This window comes from Sphaeramia orbicularis, chromosome 12 (assembly GCF_902148855.1).
Source record: "Sphaeramia orbicularis chromosome 12, fSphaOr1.1, whole genome shotgun sequence".
In the NCBI taxonomy this organism is placed as follows: domain Eukaryota; kingdom Metazoa; phylum Chordata; class Actinopteri; order Kurtiformes; family Apogonidae; genus Sphaeramia; species Sphaeramia orbicularis.
In genome coordinates this window covers 30,436,052-30,462,607 of record NC_043968.1, presented here as the reverse complement: position 1 = coordinate 30,462,607, position 26,556 = coordinate 30,436,052, and the positions used below count along the sequence as shown (strand labels likewise).

The 26,556-nt window shown below is 38.9% G+C and overlaps 1 protein-coding gene across 5 annotated transcripts in view; it reads left to right on the top strand.

Annotated features, from left to right (window-relative positions):
* The window catches only part of dock4b (dedicator of cytokinesis 4b), a 163,404-nt gene extending 138,161 nt beyond the window's left edge, over nucleotides 1-25,243 (top strand). For 2 of the 5 annotated variants that reach the window (XM_030149278.1, XM_030149281.1), the window contains 12 exons: nucleotides 1,853-1,939; nucleotides 4,836-5,012; nucleotides 7,661-7,744; nucleotides 8,777-8,896; nucleotides 9,280-9,401; nucleotides 10,331-10,451; nucleotides 11,462-11,543; nucleotides 12,689-12,798; nucleotides 15,691-15,763; nucleotides 18,858-18,974; nucleotides 19,749-19,813; nucleotides 22,819-25,243. In XM_030149278.1, coding sequence (XP_030005138.1) covers nucleotides 1,853-1,939; nucleotides 4,836-5,012; nucleotides 7,661-7,744; nucleotides 8,777-8,896; nucleotides 9,280-9,401; nucleotides 10,331-10,451; nucleotides 11,462-11,543; nucleotides 12,689-12,798; nucleotides 15,691-15,763; nucleotides 18,858-18,974; nucleotides 19,749-19,813; nucleotides 22,819-23,274 — 1,614 coding nt within the window. In that variant the 3' untranslated portion in view covers nucleotides 23,275-25,243. The remainder of the gene's footprint in view (nucleotides 1-1,852; nucleotides 1,940-4,835; nucleotides 5,013-7,660; nucleotides 7,745-8,776; nucleotides 8,897-9,279; nucleotides 9,402-10,330; nucleotides 10,452-11,461; nucleotides 11,544-12,688; nucleotides 12,799-15,690; nucleotides 15,764-18,857; nucleotides 18,975-19,748; nucleotides 19,814-22,818) is intronic. The other 3 variants (XM_030149279.1, XM_030149282.1, XM_030149280.1) reach the window with 3 other exon arrangements.
* The last annotated feature ends 1,313 nt before the right edge of the window (nucleotides 25,244-26,556 follow it).

The window sequence follows — 26,556 nt, the reverse complement described above, 5'->3', positions numbered from 1 at the left end:
GCCATTTCCACCTATCGCCATCCGCCAGCCCAGTTCCATGCACAAACAACACTTATACCATTGATTTCCCGACCGTTATACCGCCAGCGTGATTGACATCGAGTACACATAAATTTTAACAATGCACTGAAACAAACGCGCCAGACGCTGATCGCGACAAGCTACGAGTAGGTCTACGGAACGGCCACCGTTCATTTATCGCAGAACACTCAGTAGGTCAGGATGTCGGGAAGAGGACGTGGGATTAAGCCAAAGCCTCAAGATGATGGGGTGTCATTTCCCGACACGGTATAATAATGCTTAAAATGTTTCCCCACTTTAAATGATCCCTTACAACATAACAGAATCAAGATTTATTTAGAAACGCAATTAGAACGGGTTAACGGAGGCAGCATAGACATCATATAGTAAAGACATGCACATTATGGACGCAACCCGTTGTAACGCCATTTTCGCTATACCGCCAATTTGGCCGTGAACGGAAGTTGGCGGTATAACGAGAGTAGACTGTACCTGTCCTATACAACTGTGTACAGCGTTTAACTCAGTGGTTCCCAACCTTTTTTGGCTTGTGACCCCATTTTTAACATCACAAATTTCTGGCGACTACATTCAAAACAGGGACTTTTTTTTTTGCTGAAATTTATTTGCTTTTGATCATGTAATAGTTTGCTATACTATGTTGCAAATAAATGTTTATTTTAGACGACATTTAGTCTGTATGATGTATATTATTATGGACGGAGGCAGAAAAGCCAGGTGTAGATTACTGCACAAAGTGAGAATTTGATTTTCCTTGGTCAGGATATGTACAGTCAGTCCAGCTTGGATTTACAAGGCTGACAATTAACACTGAACAAACAAGAACTCAAACTATGAATTATGAAAGAGCTGCAGCATCTGAAACCGACCACAATGAACATTTGAAAGATAAACAGTACCACAGTGCTTCAGTTTCAGCTTCAGTTTGTCATGTCTTTTATGGATTGGGATTGTATCTCTCAACTCACCATATATTTTTTATTACTGAGTTGTTGTTTTTTTAATATCAATTACTATAAATTTCAGGCGACCCCATTTGAATTCCAGGCGACCCCACATGGGGTCCCGACCCCAAGGTTGAAAAACACTGGTTTAACTATTCAGAAACTGGTTAAAGCCTGTCGACAGTAAACTGTAAAAAAAAAAACTAGATATAAAACTGTATCTGCAGTCGGACATGGGCATTAAATATGTTTAAAGTGGCATTAAAAAGCATTAAATTAGATTTGCTGATACCTGCAGAAACCCTGGAATTGCTTGTTTATTTGTTATCATATAGAGATAAGATAGAAGTTGTTCTTCAGTTTCACCTGGAAAATGTCGTACATAAGCAACTACTAACTAAGAATTCAAAATAAAACTTAGAACTGTTTTATATTCTGTCGATATATTGACATGGTTCCAACAAAAGGTGCTCCAGTTCTCCGGCTGTGCTTCAGTGTGAATCTATTACAGTAATAGCTTACAATGAACTGTACAGTTTCCATAGTTTATGTGCTGTCAGAGTGACCTTGTGCTTTGCTGGCATATTGACAAGCATGTTGGCTGACAGCGTAAGTGGTGGAACATGAATGATGATAGCAGATATAAGACATGGCATCTGACCTACGCCTAAAAGTGGGTGTTTGGCACTAGGTGTAGTCAGCATGTTATTATTTTTATTTTTATTTATTTTGTTCATATCTTTGTATTGTGATTAAACTAGGTACTGTCTGCCACGGATCGAGTGTGTGTGAGCAGTAGGCTGAAGTAGCTATGGATATTTTTTATAAGGATGTATAGCAATTCATTCTCCCGTGTGTTAATGCAGAGCCTGTGGGTGGAGAGGACGACGCTGACCCTGGTCCAGAGTCTTCCAGGCATCTCCCGGTGGTTTGAGGTGGAAAAGAGAGAGCTGGTGCGTGCGACCAAATGGACAGCCCTGATGAAACAATCATGGAGACATAACTGCAACATTGTCATCTCACACAAGGGACACACTTTATGGGACTTTTATTCTGAAGGTTGCAATTTAGAGCACTGCCCACCAATATCCAAGTATTGATCCAAGTATATTGAGCAACAATAATGACATAGGTCAGGAGTTTGGGGCTATTGGACACATTTCATTGCCTCCACAGGACAGATTAGATTTGATGCTAAAAAATCAAATTGTTCTGTTTTTGGTCAACAACATGCTGTTTATTTGGAATATATCTCCACTCTTAGTTCCTGTTTAAGTCTGGAATCACTATCATATTTGATGCACAAACATATCGGCATGGGGTTAACACGTAAATCCCTTTAAATGCTTCCCGGCTTTGATTTTCTCATTCAGGTCTCTGAGGAGTGGGAGGATTTTAGAAGCTGTTTTGTCCAGCATATGCAAAACATAACAAGATGTCTGTCTCTGTTGGTCTAAGCACACATTCTTTAGTACATAGCCGAGTTTAGTGTGAAATTGTAGATTGTGGATGGAGTGTTATTCTCGGATATTTATGCACTGCAGTAGCATATAAAATACAGAACTGGCAACAGCTCTATTAGCAGGAGGATTAAGCTTTATGTGTGAGAGGAACGGAAAAGCGCACTGAAAGACAGAAGAGTTCTTTAGAATCCATAACTATGTACAAAGGTGACTATTTACTGTTTATATTTCATTTTATTTATTTGGATCTCCATTAGGTTTGGCTGAGGTCACCATTATTCTTCCATCACAATTGTCTTTACACTGCAATACACAAATAACCAAAAACACCCACACACAGAATCAAACAAAACAACACAAACAACAACCAAAAAACAGAGTTATAATAGTTTTGGGTTTTTCATTATAGTTTAGTTTTATTTAGTTTTGACTTTTTTCTCTAATTCAGTTAGTTTTAATTCGTTTTTCGAGCAGGTGCTAGTTTGGATTAGTTTTCATTTCTTTCTAAATGCTTAGTTGTAGTTTAGTTTTAGTTTTGTCACATCTTTTATCTTCCTCGACGTCATATTCAAATAAATCCCATCCAGGACTCTGCTGCTTTCTCCCAACTTTAGTCTCCATGTTTCCAGGTAGAGTGGGAACGAGAAGTTGACTCTAAACGACAAGTGATGAGAAGTTACAGAACGTGACGTGTCATATGGTGCCACAAGCTAAAATTGCTCGAGCGAAATAAATCGATTTCATATCAATCCAACACTGACAAAGACAAAAATGAAGGGAATTGTATCCATAATTTTTATACGTTTTAGGTAGTTTTATAAGCACACAATACCGTTTCAGTTAGTTATTATTTTTTCTTTTAATTATCGTTTTTAGCTTAGCGGATGACAGGCCGTAAGGTATTGTCATGCGGCGTCCGGCAGCAGCGTCAGCGTCTGTCGTCCGTTACAAAAATTTCAATAGTGTTCTTCTCCGAAACTACAATTCCGATTGACTTCAAACTTGGTATACAGCTTCTTTATGATGATGTCAACAAAAGTTAGTGAAATTATTTGGCTCCGGATCTGATTCTGGATTTGGTGCGACTTTGAAAAATTTCCCCATTATAGGAGATAGGAAGTGGATCAATGCAATAACTCAGTAAATATAAATGATATCCAGTGTAAATTTCTACAGTCCAGCCCTGATGGGGAGGTGACCAAAACATAATGGCCACATGCTGATCAGGATCTTCTTCTGGATCCGGGAACAAATGGAAAATTTAACATGGGCTCTTATGAGGAAAAAATTTCAATCGTCTTCTTCTTCCAAACTCCAGTTCTGATTGACTTCAGACTTGGTATACAGCTTCTTTATGATGATGTCAACACAAGGTATTGAAATTATTTTGATCTGGATCTGATTCTGGATTTGGTGCGACTTTGAAAAATGTTCCCATTATAAGAGATAGAAAGTGGATCGATCCAATAAATCAGTATCAATGATATCAAGTTGGAATTTGAATTTTTTACAGATCTGATTGGAATATGACCAAAACATGGGCTATTTCTGTAATATAATAAATACACATAACTGGGTGATAATAAATGGCATCTGGATACATTTCCCAAAGCTTTTAATTTGTCCGGTAAGCTACAGGGCCATTGGTCCTATTTTTATTTATTTCAGTTAACAAAAATGTTTTTTCAATTCTAGTTTTCGTCATTTGGTTAGTTTTCGTTAACGATAATAACCTTGCAAAAAACATTCATCACAATTACAAAACAACAACAACATACATGTTATACAGGACCTAGTTCAATTAACAGTACCTCCCAAAAAGTAGTTTTTAGCATACTTTGTAAAGTGTCAGATATATTTCACAGTTATATATCAATGTAATGTCAGTCAACTAAGCATTAACAGACACAAGGCATTATTTTGCATATAAATACTCTTTCAGTAATTCTTTAAATTTGTATTTGTTATTTTCTTGAATGATGCATCCCGGCAGAACATTCCATATCACCATAGCTCTATGCATCACAGTACTTTTCATTTTATTTGTTTTCACTCCCGGTAGAGTAAATCTGCCTTCTGTAGCATGCCTTGTGTTATATAGATGATCAGAGGAACTGAAGGACAGACGTTTATGTAATACCCTTGGCAGTTTAGTCACTGATATTTTCTGAATACAATCAAGTAACAAGGCAATAAATATGTTCTTTACCTTTAACCAAGCAAGACAGTTATGCATTTTATCAACATTTGTCCTATGTTGACAATGAAGTAAATATGTGTTGGTATATTACAAAGAATCTCTTAAATGAAGTCACTGCTGATATTTCTCTTTAGAGGATAGTGGGACGTTATCTTCTTGGAATCAATGTCTTTACTGTCTTTGCAGGTGGAAGTAAGCCCACTGGAGAACGCCATTGAGGTGATTGAGAACAAGAACTTACAATTGCGGACATTGATCACCCAGTGTCAGAACCGGCAGATGCAGAACATCAACCCCCTCACCATGTGCCTCAACGGGGTCATCGACGCCGCTGTCAACGGGGGGCTGGCCCGCTACCAAGAGGTATGGATGGATAGATGGAAGATAAGGTTGGATGGTTTTAGAGACTGAGCAGGAGTAAAGAGATGACATATAGATTTCCTAACGATCCATGAAGGTGGTTTTAGGCAGGGAGATGTATGGGAAGGGAGCGTTTTGCTGAGGGTGGAGCACAGGAACAGATGGATAGATAGATGGATGCTTGAATGGGTGAGTGGCTGGGTGAAGGTTTGACCGAACGGACAGATGAGTAGAGCATGGAGGAAGCAGAGAATTAGATGGATGGGTGATATACAAATGAGTGGATGGATGGGGGTTTGGTCGATAGATGGATGTAGAGAAAAAGAGGGGTCAGGTCAAAAAATGGCAAATAGAGGAGTAGGAGGAAGTTAGAGTGGGAGATGGATGGCTAATAATGGCTGAATGAATGAGATGGGAGTATTTATACAGCTGCTGTATTGCACTGTAAGGGGTAACAGAAGGAAGGACACGGCGACACAGTGGTCGAGGAAAAACTGCAATACATTTAATGGCACTGACAAACATTTGCATCTTCAAGTGTCCTCCACAGCAGACATCATAACATTGTTTTCTCCAGCTTCTCTCTGCAATTTTCTTAACCAGGAGGAGCACAATTGGAGAAAAATATGAGTTAAAATGTACTCAAGAAAATGCTTTTACCCTCAACAAACTGACTGGACTCAGCGACTTGCTCTCTGTCGCATAGCAACCACCCTGCTCCACTGGGAGTGTGTATGTGGGGCTGCGTGTTCATGTGTGGGCATATACACTATGTGTGTGTGTGTGTGTGTACGTGTGTGTGTGTTTGCAAGCGTATATTGGGTTTGTGCAGAAGAGCGTGCCTCGGTGTAGAAGTAGCCTATTAAGGTTTGTAGGATACTTGATGGAGCCACAAAGGCAAGGGTTGCTGAAGTGCTTTCCACCTTTACTACCATTATTGTGTTAGAGAATTGTAGCATATACATGATATTTTGGCTCCAATATATTTACACAACAGCTCTTTATTTAAGTACATGTGAAGGTTTTGATAATAGAGCTTCTCTGGGCTTTTTTTTCTCTCTGCTTTCAGCTGTTTGCGCTGTGTATTTCCATATCACACACAACAAAAAACGATACATATTTCAATTATTTGGCACGAGGTGGACACAGGTGGGGCTACTTCTGCTGCTCCTGATATCAACAGTCATTTTTCTTCGCAGAATATCACGCGCAGAACCCCATGGAATTTGCTATAAATCTATTAATTTCCCTGCATAATGCCGATTGACAGCTGTGGCAGTCTACCCTGCTACAAATGAAGGAGAAATTGTCATTATTAATATTCAGATTTATTGCTTTAGTTTGAGTTGAAACCCTTGAGGGGGAATGCTGTCTGATTTATTTCCCTCCCTTCCACGTTCCATCTCTAATTGGACTTTTCTAATGATTAACTGAAGCCACTCCATGGTGAGGTCTCACTCCCTGCAGCCCGGCAAGAAATTTCCATCGTTGATAGATTAGTAGATTACTGATTATTTTGGATGTCTTTTCCAGTGGTCCTTGGATGGAATTCCCCGGTGAAACGCAACCGTCTGTTTTTTAAAATATAGATTTGTATAATATTTATGTAATCACTTAGTTGTCATCTGATTTAATATAATAGAAAAGCCAAATCACAGTGCAGTGCATACTAACAGACGCTGTATTAATAAGGAGTGCTATCAGAGATTGTTTGTCTGGAATAATAATATTCCGTGATTTATTCTGAATTCGTAGTCTGCAGGCCATAGTCGCCTTCACTCATTGATAGTGATCTGTATGCGCGCGTGTTCGACTGTGTGCATGTTTGAAGCAGCTCCGAGCGTCTTTTCTCTTCAGCTGTCATCCGACTCTGTCTCTTTGGAGATAGACGGCTGTGTCCTAGGGAAGAGGAACTGCACTGATCTTTTTGTGACCTCCCCCCTTTACCTTTCAGTTCCTTTTTGTGTCTCCATCTGTGGCAGATTTGAAAGCAGATTGCAAGCGTGGAATTTCACTCTTTGTGTTGAATGATTGAAAAGGATTTTCTATAATCTGTAGACACATCGCATCAAGTGTTGATGACATTGTAAACAGCAGGCAATTAATGTATGGATGTGACAAAAACAGTTATCGTCATTCAAAGCAGACCGAGGTATTTTTCATCTAATCTCTTCCTCCTTTATGCTGCCTTTTGTAGCAAATGTCTGGGAAACTGAATAGAAAGCACAGTCGTAGCCAAGAAGTATGATGTTTCTCAAGAGACATGATCTGAAATTGGAAGCAGTGACTTGAATGAAAGAATCTTTAAAAATCTGAGACCAAATTGACTCTTAAACTCAACCTTTTCATTTCCCTAACACCTATTTCTTGTCCTATTTTTAGCTGTTTTTAGCTTTATTCTGTTTCTGAATTTGATCTTAATGCTGAAACATTATTATCCCTCTGAAGTTGGAGCTGTTATTTTCCCGTTTGCTTATATTCACTGCTTGTTCATTACTGTTTTTTAAAAATTAAACCAAAAAAAAAATGCATCAACACTAATTCACTGTGTCAGCCCAGCGGGGATTCAGGTAATACTGCAGTGCAGGAAGTCTACTGCTTCAGCTCCTGGTGTGTGCATTACAGATGTTCTGCATTTTGTCTCTATGCAGGCCTTTTTCGTCAAAGACTATATTATGAATCATCCAGAAGATGGAGACAAGATCGGTCGACTGAGAGAACTCATGTTTGAACAGGTTTGTCACCAAAATGTACTGATAATATATGTATTTATGAGGAGTGTGTACTCTTAAGTTCTTTTTTGTGTTACAGATATTATTACATGATGATTTAAACATAGAATAAATTATTAAACCCACTGTGCTCCAGAGGAATGTTCTTTTTACTATGTGTTCAATGGGCAAAATAATATACAGTGAATTCATGGGGCTTCAAATGAATTATTTTGGTTGGTTGTATGATTATCACATTTAGAATAATTCTTTTGAAAAGTTTTTGGAAAGAAAAGAAAAGGTGAAATAATGTCAGTAAGAATTGTTTATGCAGAACAGCAATAGAACCATCTGTGCGAAGCTGCTGTGATTTTTTTTTTTTTTTTTTTTTTTTTACTGAACAGAAAACATTGTTTAAATATACAGAAAACTTGGAGTAGAGAGGTAGAGATTTGTGTTATTTTACATTAACCCATAAGGACCCAGTGTGACATTTATGGCAGTTCCAAAATGAATTTTTCTCCATATTTAACCGTCCTTAAGTGGTTTATCACCATTTTTTGGAATATTATCTTCTGTATTTTGAAGGTTTTTTTCAGTGAAAACCAGGTATTTTCCAACACTTGATTTATTAATCATGTAGATGTTCATAAAACCGTAGACTAAGTTGAGGATTATTATATCAACAATAGAGAAAACTGAAGAAAAAGTGACTTTTTCAGCAAAATCTATCATCAACTGAACACAATCCCAGTGTTTCCATCCACTGTCATTGATCCAGCTCTATGGGTTTTACTGGTGAATCAATGTTGTAGAAGATGACGGTGTTTCCATGGTAACTACGGAGCCTCTGAACGTCCAAATGGATCATGTCTGATGACCATGAAAAGATGACAAACTGTATTTTACACCAATTATTTACATGGATTAGTGGATCAACAAGGATTAAACAGTTTATATCAGTAGATGATTGTGGTAGAAGGTGGATATTTGGGTCTTTATGGGTTAAATAATTGGTCAGTTTTGTCAGTTTTTTAACCAGCTTGTATCCTCCAGGCACATATTCTGGAGTACGGCCTCGCTGTGCATGAGAAGTTTGTTCCTCAGGACATGAGACCTCTTCATAAGAAGCTAGTGGACCAGTTTCATCTGATGAAGTCCAGTCTTGGCATACAGGTAGAGGCCATGTTTGTAACTGCTGATCTAATGTACACAATTCAGAAGGTGCATAAGGGCTGATATAGTAGTTCCATTGGTGCTATTTCACTTAAAGATAGTACAGTGTGCATCAGGGGGGTTGTAACATTTAGTTTAAGATTGTTTTCCACAAATCATTAGCTTAGGTGTTTTATGGAAGTACGCTCTGCATGTGACCACTCAAAACCACTGCTGTGTTAAGACTGCTGAGACTGAAGTCCTGAGTCCTCCGATGAAAAAAACTACCCCTCATTAAACACGCTGCTTCATCTGCATGTGTGCGCATTTTATTTACATACCTCACGCTGGCACAAGAAATCATTTAGTTATGTTGGCTTCCTTTCTCCACTTGAAAACCCCAGGAGTTTCCAGCCTACGTGCGTGCAAGCCCAGTGCACTTCACCAATGGAAGCCCGCGTACATGCAGGAATTCTGTGCCCAACATCATCAGCCCAGACGGTGGCAGAGGAGTTACCAGGCGGAGGTGACAACCTTTTTGTTCACAATTTGTTGATCTTTGCTGTACCTAAAAGTCCTTTTTTTAATAGTTGTCTTTGAATAGGCGTAATCTCAGGAACTTCATTGTAAAATATAGATTTAAAAAAACACTTTAAAGCCTGTTTTTCTCTTGAAATCTCAGTCAATATAGCTGAAATTCTCTCTTTCATATTGTCTTACTCAACTTTCCTTTCCTTTGATGTGCTAACGTTGACAGCAGACCTGTCTACCTTTTACCTTTTTCTTTTCCTTTTTTTCTTCTTTTTTTTTTACTTTTATGTCCCCACCTCACCTTCAACACCACGCTTGGTGCCTTTGCTCTCTTCGTCTTCTTTCCCTTCTTTACCGTTGTGGCTCCATCTGGGCATAAAGTAGGGGGTGGTGGGGGGCGGATGGCACCCACAGGGATATTTTCGTGTGACTGCTGCCAGGCCTGCAGTCAGACCTTTGTGTGTGTGTGTTTTGTTGTGTTCACTGACCCTGCCACTCTGTCTACCTGCGACATTCTTCCTCCACGGTCTGATCCCAGGAGGCACAGCCACACACAAAGATTCAGAAACACACATCACCTCAATCTCCCAGTGACATTTCACATTTTGGTTATAGAGTTTTTGATTTCTTTTGTACTGTTTGGCAATACATAACTAGGCAAACTCTCTTGCCTTTCTTTTCCCCCACTCCCTCGTAGCGGACTAGGGCTTAAAATGTGTTTGCTGCACTGATGATGTTCTAATCTGGCATTTTGTTTGTTTGTCTCTCTATCCATCTTTGTCCTGCGTGCCTTTTTCCTGGCCTTTCTGCGGCTCACACTGACTTTTCTGTGAGTGAAACCTCTCGTAGCCAGTAAAATACATAACCAATCTCCTATTACTGAACCCCTTTAAAGCCATGTATCTCTCTGTGTCCTTCCTCTAGCCGTCTCAGCTATCCAGCGGTGAACCGCTACTCCTCGTCCTCTCTGTCATCTCAGGCCTCTAATGAAGTTAGCAACATCACAGGGCAGTCAGAGAGCTCGGATGAAGTCTTCAACATGCAGGTACTGCTTCTGTGTATATGAAAGTTTTTAGTTTTACCCACACATCTACACAAAGGTACAAGACGGAGCTCCCGTACCAACATTTACCCTTTTGCTCCCTGCAGATTTCAGCTGCAATACTTTGCCTCCCGCCCCTCTGTTCTCCCTCGTTTTTCTCTCTTCGTGTAACCCTTTTTCTACCCTCCTCCAGGTCTACTCTCTTCTCTTCTTGTTCAGAGCTTTGTCCGGCCAACCAAATCGTCAGGATTGTATCAAATAAGGACCTAGGCTTTGTGCAGTCTGTCCTGGGAGCTTGCTGGAGTTGGGCAGTAATCTAAACTAGATTTGGCCAATTCAGAAAGCTGCCGACAACTCCTGGCAAGCTGTCGCTCGCACCTGGCAGAGCTGGAAATATCAGGCAGCAGAGAAAAACATAATAGAAAAAAGGCTGTTGTCAAGCATCTGACTCAGCCTATTAAAGTATTAGTTTTGAACATCGTAGCCTGCACTCCCTTTAGCACCTATTCCCTCTGGAGAAAACCTGTTTGGGTTTTTAATTGAATTCCTGATGTGTATTGTGCAAACATTTGCAGGAAAATGTAAAAGAGAAATCATTTTCCCTTCTTTACAAAAACTGAAGCCATATGAGTAAGTTGACACTGTGAACAGAATTTTAGCTTACTTGTAATTTAATAGTGACAGATAAACTGCATTTTCATTATTATTGTAATATGATCGTGTGTGATAAACACATTGCAGAAGCCACTTAGTAAGATAAATCACTTCATTTTACACATGCAGTGTATTCACACATGCAAACATTTACCTAATCAGATGAAGTCCCAGATTAGTTGGTCTCATATTGATGGTGACTGAAAGAATAATTTGTTTATTTACTGAAAATGTTATCACCATCCCAATATTGAGCAATGTTATTGCACAGTGGAGATTTTCCTCATATGATGCAGGCCTGTAATTTAATATTCACAGTGATATGTAATGATGTGTTTCTTTTGTCTTCCCACGTAAAGCCCAGTCCATCTACCTCAAGCCTCAGCTCCAACCACTCTGCCTCGCCCAACGTCACCAGTTCTGCCCCCTCCAGTGCCAGAGGTGAGGGTAACACACAGCAGAATAATTCCTTTTTACAGAAACCAGTCTTAGGATGCAGACAGAGGTTCAGCTGTTCATACTGAACATGGGTACTGAACTCTTTGACCTTTCAGTGACATGATGTTACCTCAAACCACCACTGTGTCCTGTCTGCTGAGGTTGGTGAGGTTAGAAGATGGCAGCACATGGGGATGGGTAGGGGTGGGGGGAGGTAACAATAAGAGGGGAGGTAAAATGGAAAGCCAGAGAGACTGAGAAGCAGAGAGAATACAAAATGAGCTGAGATGAAAAATGAAATGGGCTGAGACGTGGAGACAAATGCTGGTGAAAGAGACCAGTGAAAATGCAAGAGTAAGAGATGATTACAGCTCTGTGGAGGATGCCTCTTGGACCTCAATATAGTCTCCAGTCCACCCTGGTTCAACAAAGGATTCACTCAAGTGGAGTGTGACTCTAATGCTCCCTCTGTGTGCCCGTTTATCTCACTGTGTTCAAATGCATGTTTCTACCTCTTATCATAAAAAATAGGAATATATGAAGACATTTATGGAAGTGTATACACTCCCCTTTGGCAAGCTGCTCGCAACAGTCAGCACCCTTATAAAAGTGGTCTGCAGAGAATTATTGCCACTGTGGTCTTATCTGAATGAGAGCCAGTGATGGGTATCTCATACTTGTATGATAGTCTTCCAAGTGCCATCACAGTCGCTAATGGATCAGGACCCGAAGCTAACATAAAAAGAAGCTCTGTGAAAATGGACGCAGTTTGAGAATTAACATATGTGTGTGGGAATTATGTCTGTTACATATGTTCCTGTTTGCCGATTTGGCATCTGCTTTAGCCTGTTGTGATTGTCTAGTGTAGCAGAGGAGGTGAGGGAGTGAGGGTGGGGGGGATTAGGAAGGTGCGTGTAAGTGTGTGTTGGAAGGGGCAGGCCATTTATCATGTTGTGGAGCTAGTGAGGCTGAGAGAATGGCCGAAAGAGGCTTGGAGGGAGAAAGAGAGATTGGCCTTTCCTGATTGCCAGTATATGTGGGTAATAGTCTAACACCTTGCTTGCTGCTGTTTGGTCTCTTATGCGTTTGTGCATTCTTGTGTGTGTTCTATGTGTTACTACTTTAACGCCTCTCACTATCCATTTCAGGTTCACCTCAAATGGCAGAGAAACACAAGCATTCCAGAGAAAATGCCTGTCTGTCTCCACGTGAGAGGCCGGTCAGCGCCATCTTCCCCAACCCCCTGGACCCTGCCCAGGTTAAAGGAGTGATATTTTGCTATTTTAAAGTGGAATTATTCCTTTTAAAACATTTCCCTGTGGTCTACATAAACTGTAAATGCTATACTTGGGTCTGAATTCTTCATTAATTCAACTCCACAGGTCCATCTTCAACACTATTTCTGAGTAATGACACCAGAAAGGTCGTTTTGAGCGCTGGCCCTTTAAATGCAAATGAGCCACTTCACACCCCACCCCCTCCAGGTTGTTAACTGTGCTGCTCTGTTCCGTTTAGCCACTTATGGTTTTTAATACAACCAACAACTGAACATTTTAGGTAATCGGCTTGAAATTTGGACATATTTTCAGTATGGACTACAACCACTGCTGCTGACAAACAATTATGTCGTACTCTGAGAAATGCTCGTCAGAAGTCTTGACCTTATATGTGCAAATGTCGTGATGTAACTAGTTATAAAACGGAACAAATTAAGAAGGAATTAAAACAGGTTGTAGAAATCCACTTGATTTTTGCTGAAATGAATATAAAGATAGCTTTGCAGCACCTGGAGGGTTCAAATTCAAACTTTATATGAACTATTAGGGTCCAAATACACAAATAAATGAACCAAAGACTAATAAAAGTGGGTTTAGCTAAATATGACCCCTTTAAAATTATTGTGAAAGGTTGTTTTATTCTGCTCTGAAGATCTTCACTGAATAATCACAGTAACTAACCTGCACTTTCCTAGTCCAGTATTTGTTTAGTAACAAAGACTAATAAAAGTGGGTTTAGCAAAATATGACCCCTTTAATACACACATAGATATCTAGCCGTGAGATGTAGAAAAAAATGTGAATTGTCATCTAAATCATTCATTGAAACTAAAATTTCAGTGTTCTGTGTGTATATTTCTGGCGTACTGGTAAATCTGCAGGGTCGTCTAGAGGACATGCAGCTGCCCTGGGTGTGCTGTGGATCAGGAGTGCAATTCCACTGTAATTTGCTGAACGCTGCATGTCGTTACATTCCTTTTTAATTGACCACTGGAATGTCATGCAGATGTGCGTTTTTTATTAGGAAATAAATTGAAAAATAATTTTACACAATGCATGTGAACAGTTTGCACAGTTACAATAGTCCAGTACTGCAGCTAAAATCAGGTGTATGTCAGTGCAGAAAACAAGGTTATCTTTGTATTATAGAATACATCTCAATGTGGGACTTCTAGAATACCTCCTGTTCTGGGGTGTGTGCCATAATTGCCTCTGAGGCTGTGAATTGCATGCTTTTAAGAGCAACTAGCATTATTTATGTTTTTTTAAAACACTCCAGTGTCAATCAGTTGGACAGTTCCTCTTTTTTTCTTTTTTTTTTTGTTAAGAAAAAATCCTGTACAGTAGACGTATGTGGTTGCAAGAACAAGAACCAACAAGAACAACATGATATCACTGCTGGTTCTGTGGCTGAAGGGCAGCAGGCAGTACTGTTACACACTCATCTTCATTGACAAAGCTACTGTAACAGCAAAAATAGTGTGCTTGGTTTTCAGGGCCGTTCATCTCTTATATTCAGCACTGGCACTTCTGGCAGATTTCTTACACTGTTTGTGTTGTGATGCCGTGTTCAAGTCAGAAGAAACTCAATGATGCCATTTGTACAGATTAATATATATTGGGAACCTTAACGATTTTCTTCAGCAGTGAAGTATTAGCTGTGTGGTACTAATGGGATATTGATTATTAAAAACACCAAGAATAATTATTGTATGAAGTGCAACAGGAAAAAAATACGTCTTAATAATTTATTCATAGGACACTCACCTAATTGTACAAATACTACACCACTCCTAGACTGGGGCGCCAATAAGGGGGAAGTAAACATGACAAATTCATGGGGTTCAGCATTTATCAGACCCTCCAGGATTTCACAGGCTTTTTTTGTGATTATTGTGGCCTAAAATGCCTGATTTTGCGGCAGCTTTTCCAAAAAATTGCGATGAAAGTTGCAATGATTTGAGGCTTCTTTTATTAAAGTCATTGGAACATGGGCATTTACAAATTACCTAGAACAGTCTTTTTTGTGTTTTTAGCCTTAAAAAGCACCAGGAAGCAATGATTTTAAACAAAACAGGGTTTTTTTTTTCATTCATTCATTTATTTGTTTTGAGCAGAAGAAAAAATTTAAAATTTTTTGTGTACAAGGAACTAATATCAGAGCAAATACATTAATAAATAAAGGTGATCAAGACAAAATATCAATTGCCATGTACACTAGTAATAACAAAATAAATTCAATATGTACTACTCAAAAAGGAGTGGGAAGAAGAAAACGTTTTAAATCCCACCATCATCTCACATTTATATAACAAAACATGTCTTTTGCTTCCTTAATGATATAATAGTATATTTAGGGTTAGGGTTAGATGGGTTACATGTACACACACAGACACACATGCACACACACTGACAGGCACACAGGGTAACCCATAAATTTTATGGGGGGCCCATAGAGCAGTGGAGGGGGTCCAGTGGATACAGGCTAGAAGAAGTGAAAAGTTTGTGTATAAGTATAAGAGAGGAATAGAAGTTGGGAGTCAGATGTTGAAAGCATGTTAAGTTTCAGTTTTGTTTCACACTAGCATAAGTGTCATTATGTAATATATGTATGGACCCCCCCGCCCTCACCCGCGCTTCGATAAATCGCCAAGATATTGAATTTTATGAAGGGTCCACAACGTTTACCTTTCATGGGGCCCACAATTGGTAGCGGCGCCCCTGCTCCTAGACATAGAATTCATTCAACATTGAGCACTCTGTCAGAGTCTATCTTTGTCTGAAACAAACAACAGAGTCCTAGTGTTTACTTTAAAACTGGACTTAACCCGCTGTATCTCATGCTGTACATATTTGTCTTGTTGTATTTGCAGAGAGCTCCTCCTCATCAGATAGGGGATACCACTTTACCAAGGAGTGACCCAAACCTCTCTGCACCAGATAAAGGTAAAGCCCAGTGTTCATCATATTCATTCAGTTGTTTTGTAGGTAATGATCTCATAATTATTACGTATATATGTATGTGTATATATAGCTGTCATCAGTGGTGCACATAGATAGAGCAGCAGGAAATAACCAGCAGCTTTTCCACTGACTCACTGATACTTACTCCACTGGAATGGGTCATGGTCATCTGTCCAGACATCGAGGGTGTATGACAGTTTATGTGCAGAGTGACTGGAGGCATCTGTCTTCACACAACTGCCTCAGGGAGCTATGGCTTCTCAGAGCAGACACACATTTCTGACTGACTGCTAACAAGGCCCAGTGTACACAGCAGAGCTTTTCATCTCTGCTGCCTTCTTCAATAAAATGGCAGGTACTAATTGTGCAATGCTGACAGATGTGACTGACATTCATCCACTATGCATGAATGCCTGCAATATAAGACTACCAGTGCAGCATACTCTGTGGAGGATGCATATTTCTTGCGTTTTCTGGGAAAAAAAATGAGCCTGTGTGGCTGAAAGCTGACCCCCGTGTAATTAAAAAACCTGAGCAGTTTGATTGGTTTCTTCTAAACTTCAATGAAACTCTTGAGTATACAATAAAAACTTGAAGTCTATTTCCTTCACAAGCACCAGCACAAAAGATAAGCATAAAGAACAGTTTTGGAAATAATTAAGGAGGAATATGGAAGAGATGCTTTAAAAGTAAGAGTCAGGGGTGTGACTGTGATAACTTCCTTGTGGCTCACACAGGCACGCATTGTTCTGTGTGATTCAAGTGTAACTGGTAAATAATGCAGCGAGAGATAAATTAACTACTACAATATGGTGACTTACTGTATATGACAATGATAGAAGGTGCTAGAAATAACACAAAACCTGTGATTGTATAAAAGCGTCATGTGCTTTGAACCTTAAACTGTTAAGCCTCATACTAAATATAGGTGCTTGTGAAAATTTTTCCACCAAGCAGATGAAATCCACCCTCTACTGTAGTATAACTACACTGAGTTTTTACACTAGAAGCAAGACTATGATTTTCTCTTAGTTTCACACAAAATATTTCTTTTTTTATTTTTTTTAATTTCATTTATTTCGTTCATGGTTGTGCATTTCATCAGTAAACATTCAGTAATCATCAAGTAAACAAACATGTACACACCCATGCTCGAAAAGGAGCAGGATGAAGAAAATCTTACATTTCCTGCCCCCTTCTAAATAATAATAGCCTTAATGGTTAGCCATACACAACTAGCTATAAAATCATACTGTATAAAGTCAGACAAACCAACTAAATACATCCAAAGACAGTACAAAATGAATACAAAACCAAGTGCAAAACTACATGTCCAGAAAGTACAAAACATAAGTAAATATAAACCTGATGAAATGATGCAAAAACATTTTACCAATCCAAAATAAGTGAATAAATATGTGACACAATGCAAAAACAAATACGAAGCCAAATGTAAAACTTATAACTGTTCATATAATCTCATTGTTCTTTCTTTATACACTTTTTTCATAGCAAATAGCAATGCAACTGCGCTGACTTCAGTGCAAAAACTACAAATAGCTAAAACCAAATTTCAAGTCAAATATTCGGAGCTACAAGACGCGAGATGTGGAAGTTTTATTGCTGTCAATTTATTTAGAGGTGGACCGATCTATCAACTGCGCGATATATCGGGCCGATATATTGATTTTTTTCTATATCAGTCATCGGCCTTCTTTTTTTTTTGAAAGCTGATATTTGATGGGTAGTAAAAATGTTATAAGATATTTGATCAGGCACCTGTGTGGGCAGCACTTGAATTTAAATAAATGTTAAGAGTACTATGTGTATGTGTATTAATAATTGAATTTATGTTGCTGCATACAAATCTCAATTATCGGAGTGTTTCAATTGTATTTTATGGTCAATGTGCTTTTTTTTTTTTTTTTTTTTAAATCGGCCTTAAATATCTGCCTCAAAAATTAGCTGTAGATATTGACCATCGGCTGACCAAATTTTTAAAAATGGGCATCGGCATCAGCCTTAGAAAAACCCATATCGGTTGACCTCTAATTTGATTATTTCCATTTTTGGGAAGGGGGGTTTAAAGAGAAGTTAACTTTTGTTTCGTGGTTCCCATGGATAGGGCACGTGATTGGTTCCTACTGGGAGCAAATGCATGTGATAAATGAGTGGATGGGAACCTTATTATTGTTTTCTAATATTAGTATTCGAATGCAATGCCTTAGTTGAGTTCTATAATGTTAGGGTGGGGTGGGCAAACATCTCTTCCTAACTAGATTACTGCTTTCCACCAATATTAAGTCCACAAACTAACTTTTTTTTTTTGTATATTTATGTACAATGTAACTGCCTAACCCTGCTGTTTTTCTTTTCTCTTTCATATTTTTCTGAAAACACAATAAAAATGGTTTGAAATATAATATTAGTATTAGAAAATCTATTCAATTTTGGTGGCACTCTAAAGTGTTCTATAGCACCTTACATAGCATTTGGAAAAGATGTGAAACATATCCTACTGACCAAACTACAGTCGTGGAAAAAACTATTAGACCATCAAAAGTCATCAAAAACAATGGTTATGCAATGAAGTACTAACTTCTGTGTGTATCATGTGACTAAAACAGACAGAAAAGAAAACATTGAATACCTAAAAGCACTGTTTTTGTCAGTACAATGACATAGATATTGATGTAAGAACTGAAGTGATTTTGGTTATTATCAAGAAAACATGGAAATGGACAGATATCAGCTCTGAAATTAAACTACTATGAGCTATTTTTGTTGTTATCATTGTGTTTGTCCAAACAAATGTACCTTTAGTTGTACCAGGCATTAAATTAAACAAGAAATTGAAGAAAACAAGGGGTGGCCTAATATTTTTTTCCACGACTGTTTATGAACTTGAACATTTGGAGTGAAGCCTGTATTCTTGTAATTTGTCTCAGCAGGTTTTTATTTTTAGTATGTTGCCAGTTATCACTCCATTTACAGTGTTCCGTATGTGTTCTGTGTCCTGTTTTGTGATATTCCATAACCTTTTAGTGACTTGTGATGTTTTTTTGTGTACTGTAAGTGAGACCCACACCCAGTAGCTGGAGCCTAGACAGTGTCAAAGAGGGTGCACCATCCTTATCTGACTCTGTTGGCAAATTGCTATGTCCTCCTGTACCACCTAGGCCACCGTACTCAGGTAAAATGGCCCATCAAAGTGAATCTTCTCCTGACAACTGGTACTAATTTTCCACTCCGCCTTTTGACACCTGGTGCCCTCTTTACCTCTTTACACTGCGGCATTTCCCCATCTCTCAGTCTCTCAGCTACTGTTTCCTGGCTTTCTGATCTTGATGTCAATCACAGATGTGATGATACCAGTGCTTTCTTTGCCAACAGGCGTGAATTGCTTATATTTTCTGGTTCAGTGTATGATGTATCAATTCAGCTGAAAATCTGTGGACTTTTGAGGTCTTGGGTCAATCCTAATTGAAATTCCACTCAATTCTGAGATTTGTATTTTCAGTCCCCTCAAGAGTTGCATGTCATTACTTTTACAACAGCAGTTTTCTCCACCATCAACTCAAACTGTATTTTACTTATTTACTTATTTACCGATGCAACAGACTTGACTTATTCCCCAGTGTTTTCTGATATATTGCACTGCCCAGCAGCGTAATAAGCAGATGGAGTGTGTTTTTTCCTCTTTTTCTGTCCTCATTGCATTGAAAAGTAACAGCTGTTGGATGTAGAAACAGCTTAAGGCAGCCTAAAGGACCTGCAAAACATCAGCACTTATTTGATTCATTGATGCTTTAAGCCACTGGCCCTCTCAGCTCCATGTGTGTGCATATTTGCATGACTCATGCAGAGTCATCTCTGCGAATGTTGGGTAAAAAAAACATACTCTAATTTGAATTTGCCCCCTTTTCTCTCCCCTTTTCTCTGTTATTCTGTCTCTTTCATCCGTCAGCAGGCTCCACAGCAAAAAACATGAGGTCACAATCTCCCGTTCCCACATCCAGATCACCGCAAAAGGTTGGTTCTGTTCCTCTTAGTCACTTTTCTTGTCCATTTGTTTCCCAGTTTTTCTAAGTTTGGGGCTGTTTTAAGTTCCACTCTCTTTTCCTAAGACAGCCTGACCTTGCTTAGTGACAGCCTCGGGTCTTTATCCGACAGTGCTAATGTGTTACGGGCCCGCTCCAGGGTCTTTATCCTACTCTGTGCCAACCCAAGGCTGGAGAGCTTTGCATTAGTGTTCAGTGAAGCTGCTAACTGCTCCAGCGCTGCTGATTTTGTAGTTTTATGACATGATGGTCCTAAAACAGGACTGACCCAAAATGGAACTGACTGGAGGGCATTAATCGTATTAGCTGAATGTACTGAATGTACACTTAGTAGACAGCAACTGTTGTCCATTGTGTTTCACTGAAAAGATGTCACCTTGCTTGCTAATATATGCAAAGCCAAATGGATTTAGTCAATTTGTACAGCGTGTACTCGTCAGTGAATCTAAATTTCAAAGATTAGATGCTATTTCTGATTTTCCTTAACTTTTGATGAGATGGAACCTTGGTTTCTTGTACTGAATTTTCCCTTTAGTCGCTCTGATCTAAAATACTGTATATTCAAACTAGATTTTAATATTCTTGACATCAAGTAGTGACCTCAAGTGTTTTCATGTTTTTCCACTGATAAATGCATTGCTCTTGCATTGTCTCCTAGCTCTGATTTGTTGTTAATGAATCTTTTAGTAGTTAATACCAGCCCACATAAACAGAGGGGCCCATGAAAGGTTAACTAAGTGCTCAGTGAGCTATAAATGAGAATAAAAATACTTTTAAATTGTGTGAGGCTTGTCTCGTGCTAACTGTTATCAGTGTCTTCTTTATAGGCTCGTCAAAGCTAACGGTGTAAAGCTCCCAGCTTTTCTTTTGTGGGTGTGATGTCTTCCTACATGTGACAACTACCAAGGATGTGCTTGTTCGTGTGTGGTCTATGTGTGTGTGTAAGGTGGGAGGAGAGTGTGAGAACAGCTTTGAAACCAAAGTGTGAGTGACAGCTTGGCACTCAGCATGTTCTGTCAATCACAGTTCTGTGTGCAGTTGTGTATATATGTTGCCATGTTTGTGTGTATTGCCTGAGTGCTGTGGCAATAGAAGAGGCCTGGAGCGAGGTACCAAGCTGCCCATCACAGCACAGCCAGAGACGGGTCTTCCACAGACCTCCAGCAGGCCCCATTATCTGGCACATGAACACACACCCGACAAACGCACACATCACTTGGTGTAGCCAGGGGCCTATTACCAGACCACAAACCCCAGGGCAGCAGTGAACCTGCAGAAAACACATGGTACCGGTCCGACAGGGTTGCTGTTACTCATCTCCAGAGGCAGAAATGATATTTACTAGTGGCCTTTCTGGAAAACTAGGTCAGGACTTTACAACTGCTCATTGCAGTGTATTAAATGCTGATTTTCATCGTACCGTCTAAATATGAAAAAATGTGTCCAGTCGTGCATGTCAAATAGCTACCTTTCTGTGCATGCCCCCTGCAGCATGCATGATACAACCTTACTGATCAATTGTATACTTCACTAGATCCAATTAAGTTTTAGCAGAAATAATGGCAGCATGCTATGATTGCTTTGAAAAACATTTTGATGAGTAATCGGATTTTTGAAGAGGGAAGTGTAGCATATTGTGTTTTTTCATCTCGTTGCACAGGGCCAATTGATGGAGTGGAAAAACCTGGCCCTCCCAATCTGTTCACTGAGTCTCCTGTTTTTTCCCCAAGTATTTAGCGTTGGTTTATGGCTGTGTCAGCACACGCTGGAAAGCAGAATAGGGACTGTATTTAATGTGATCACTTATCTTTAACTGACTCCATGTATGTAAAGCACAAAATGGGTTTCAATCATATGACTGTGTGTATGATTTTTGAATTTAAAATGAGAATTATAATATTTATGCTTTAAAACATCTGAAACCCACCAGGCCTGCATTATCAAAGTGACATTTATATTACTTTTAGCTTTTTCAGTAAAATAAAATGGCATCATGTAAATCATCATGTATATAATATAATGTAATGCAAATGACACCATAATACATTAGGTTGTTTGTAAATATGGTTAATGCATGAGTCACATCAACTAGATCTTCATCTGCAAAGGCAGTGAAAACAACTGCTCACACGATTCCAGGTTTCTTCAGCACATCATCTCGTACTATGTCTTTTACTATTATTCTTTGTTTACAGCCCCCAAACAGCAGAAACAGCATACTGTCAGGGTTCCCACGCGTCCTGGAAAACCTGGAAAATGATTGACCAATTTGGAAAACATGGAAAATGAGAAAAAAGGTCAAATGTCCTGGAAAATTATTCTGGAAAATTATTTATCTTCCCCCTGCCTTGTGACCTTGTGTGTCTAAACTGAGATAAAACAAAATAAATTGTTTTTCGGTGATTTATTGAAAATATACAAATATTTTTAGAGGAAGTGCAGGAGAGAAAGTAAGAGAGATGACAAAGTGGAGTTGGGAATTACCCAGTTGAACATTGTTATTCCAGTTTGTCATGCTAATGAAGTGCTACGCTGTAGTCTGTGGGTGTGTCTACATTATTCTATGATACATTTGTCATAATTATTTTTCATGGATAAATTATAGCCATAAACTGCACATCAAATGTCTGAGTAATAAACAGAAACAGTCTGGGTAAATGCAAGTTACAACTGTAGAAAAGAACACTTCCAAAGAATGGTGGGGGGGGGGTATATTAGTGTATGATGTGATAACTTGTCTGTGTCTGAAAATGTGATGGAAAAGTCCTGGAAAATAATTTCAGGGAAAGAGTGGGAACCCTGTACTTGCCTGTAAAGCAGTGACAGAGTGCATTATATCTGAGGTTTTGTCATACCAATAGTGGTATTGATCATCTCCTCTAACTTCTAGAAATAAATTAAACTATTGTCTTTCCCAATTATCCTTTTCAAAGTGACAAAGTAAAATGATTTCCTGTCATCTTTGCCTCTTTCTAGACCACAGTGCCACCGTTCACCCCGTCTCCCACTGAGTGCCAGTCTGCCAGCCTGGTCTCCAATTCCCCCGTCCTCTCCGGCAGCTACAGCAGTGGCATCTCCTCCCTTAGTCGCTGCAGCGTGTCAGAGGCTTCGGGCACGGAACTGCCCACGGGTGACCACCCGACTCACCCACTGCCTCCTCCCACTACCCTGCCAAACTCTGTTTCCAGCAGCTCAGACGAGCCGATCCGCAGGGAGAACAAGACCCCGCCCCCCTATAGTGTGTACGAGAGGAACAACCCTCGCAGGCCTGTACCGCTGCCCCACAGCCTCTCCATCCCCCCACAGACGGACCCCCCAGCGCTGCCACCCAAGCCTCACCAGCTCCGCACAGGTAGCATGAAGCTGGATGGGACGTCTGACCCCCGAGTCCCCAGACCAAGGCCTCTGCCCCGGAAGGTGTCCCAGCTATAGGTGCTGGCTCAGTTTCACTGCTGGGGCTTGAGGAGGAAATACACTGGCATATTTTGCACTTTTCTACTGGGCACTCTCACTTGTCTTTTGTGATCTCTAGTTTAGCATTCCTGATCTAAACTCCAATAAAGGACACAGGCTTATAGATTAACAGGCAGTCAAAAAACTGAAGAAACTCTCAAATAATCAAAGTTTCTTTTTGTATTTACTAGAGGGCATTGCATTGACTTTTGACTCGGTCATTCCGCACTTTTAGCTCTAGTACATACACGGTCAGTCTGAACATATGTTTACCAGAACACTCTAGAAGAACACAGTTTTGATAGATGTAATAATCTCAAATATATGTATATTGGTATATATGAAAATTGTTTTTGCCTTAAGTATTGGAAACAGAGTCTTTTATCAGTGAGTCTTGCACGTTTTTTTTTTTTTTTTTAATAACTCTGTACATTGTATACTGTATGGCTATAAAGGTGCTAGAGGCCCGAGTATGCATTTCAGTCAAGTGTAGTAGACAAGGGTGTGTTCCTGTAGTCATATCCACACAAACAGTGGTGCAAAACATCACAGAATTTTACACTGAACGTTTTTAATTGGATTTTGTCACTCAACTGATGCTGTTTGAAAAAAACGAGATGAGCATTTGTGACATTAACACGGTTTAAAATGTACCATTCTGCAGAGTAATAACAGCAGTTTTGAGGCTAATTATCACACATGGTCATATGTAAATTAGAAAGCTAGAGATACTCTCCAAAGCAAATTGCCGCCTTAACAATACTGCCGCCTCTTTCTGTAAAATCTTAAAATGATCCTTTTTCCTTTTCAATTGTGGATTTCCCCGTTAACCACAGCATCACAACCCTGGAACAGACACAAAGGCTAAATTGGCTGCAAGTGCATGTTTCGAAGCTGGATTTTACCATTTACCATCATCATTTATGTGGACACACCCTATTCCTCCTGCATGATGTACATGAAAACACATTTTTAGGGGTAGGGTTACCAAGTATTGTGCCAAAGGAAAATGTACAATGTGCTGTAAAGAACTTTTCTTTTCTTTTTTTTTATTGGACCTGGGACCTGACATCAAGATGCTTGGAAAGACATTTTTAAATGATTTGTAGTGAGATTTTTTAAAGTGATTTTAAGTTGACATGCGAATATCCTAATTAAAATGTTATGTACTAATCAGATGTAACTGTAGACAAGCACAAAAAGAAATGTTCATTCGTATTATGACCTGTACTGTTATTAGGAAGTCTCTATTTGACAGAGCAGTAATTAGGAAAGAGTTTTACTGCCAGTCTTTAACTTGTCAGCAGCGACCTTGCAACACACAAGGATGATGCTCTATTGAAGAATCATTTAGATAAATATTTACAAACTAATCATTGTCAAATATTTGTACAGTTGAGATTTAATTTCTGTTTAATTATAAACATAGACGTGAGTTGACTGCACTAAGACGTCGACAAGTTCAGCCACATTGCAGTGCCGCAGTGAAGTAATTATTCTGTGGCAGGCAGATTTCACACTGTTTTGTAAAATAGAGGACATTTTGGCATAAAATAATCCTAAATTCTGTGCAACATTTTTTGAAGGGGGCAAATTAGCTATAGTATTGTTTGTATGTTTCATTTTTGTATGGTTAATTTACTTTTCCATTTGTTGTGAATTTTTGAAATTAAATATTCACATTAATCAGTACTTGAGAAACTGTAAATGATATGATGAGATTAATGTAAGTATGCCAAATATAAAAATTTGTGTATTACAATTAATGTAAATATTGTGTTTTTAACAAAATGTAGCTATAACAATTTACAGCTTTGAATGTAATGTTGAAGCAGCAAATCATTATAATGTTCAAACTTTTATGGTTTTGTGAGTGTAGAAAAACTAAGGTCATGCATAATGACACCTAACACGTTTTAAGTTCAATAAACTGCCCTATGTTATAAGATGTTGGAGGGATGTTTCTTTATCTCTGTACATTTTGCATGTTTGATGAACTCTTGTGGAAGGAAGCAATAAGTTGTGTAAAAAAGAACCAATAACAAACACAACTGACTCCAAACACACTGCTCTTTATAAGTAAGAATGTGGTTTATTCTTACGTTACTATAGAAATCTAATCCATTATTATTAATAATTTATTTTCTGAACGGCTTAATCTTTGAGAGGGTTGTGGGGGTGCAGGTGCTGAACCCAGCTACTGATGAGTGAAGTTAAGGTACACCGTGGGCATGCCGCCCTGTTCAGCATTACAACCTTTCACCGTCACATTCACACCTATGGGTGACTTATACTGGTTGTTACTATGAGTAAAATCCCATTAACACTATTCAAGAGTAGGTGGGCAAATGCTGTGGCACATGGCTAAGACCTGAGAGATACCAGCTAAAAAAAATAGAGGGAAAAGAAGAGGCATGTAAGACAGAAACAGTTGGCTTGACTGGTCCATGGTGTTTTCTTGGTTTTGTTCTTTATTTTTCATGTCGGACAATTTATGATTATCAGTTACTTAAAAAAGGCTATGTACAGCACTACATTTCTTCTTGGTTTTTGATGTTCCCATAACATTAGTACTAACATGCTGTAAAATCCTTTTGTTTCTCTTAATTTCACAGTATATTGATTTCACCTCTAATAACAGGAGTGCTGAGACTGCCCCAGCTGTGCCAATTCCAAACACATAAAATATCATCGGCTGTTTTTTTTTTTGTATTATCTGAGATCAGTAACTACAGTAATATAGTATAATTCTGTAGTAATTTGACTAAATGCAAGCTGTGTGTCATGTTCCTGAGATACAAAGTTTTCTGGCATTCAACAAACAATCTCGAGTATGAAAAGTAAATGTTTTGGTTTTTGGTAGTCTTTTGTTTAGTGTGGTTGAGTGTATTTGACCACTTGGAAAAAAAACCCAAATATTTCTCTTACCTATGAGAAAAACTAAAATAACAAATATCCGGTGAATCCCAGAAGACAATGGGCAAATATAGAATATGCCAAATTGTGATTTATTTATGTATTCTTGCATCAGGGCCAATATGTTTTATTTTCTTGTTGTTCTGTTGTGCTACTGTCTACTAATAGTTTATAGCCTGTGCTTGGTCTGTCTCTACTTTTGGACCATATTTTGGCTCGTTACAGGAGGAAAAAAAAATCTACCATTTACTGTGCGTCTTTTGCAGCCAGTTGTCTTGGAAAGCCCTTTTAGTGGGTGGACATGCTTGAAAACCATGCACCAAAATAGAACACAACTCAGTATGA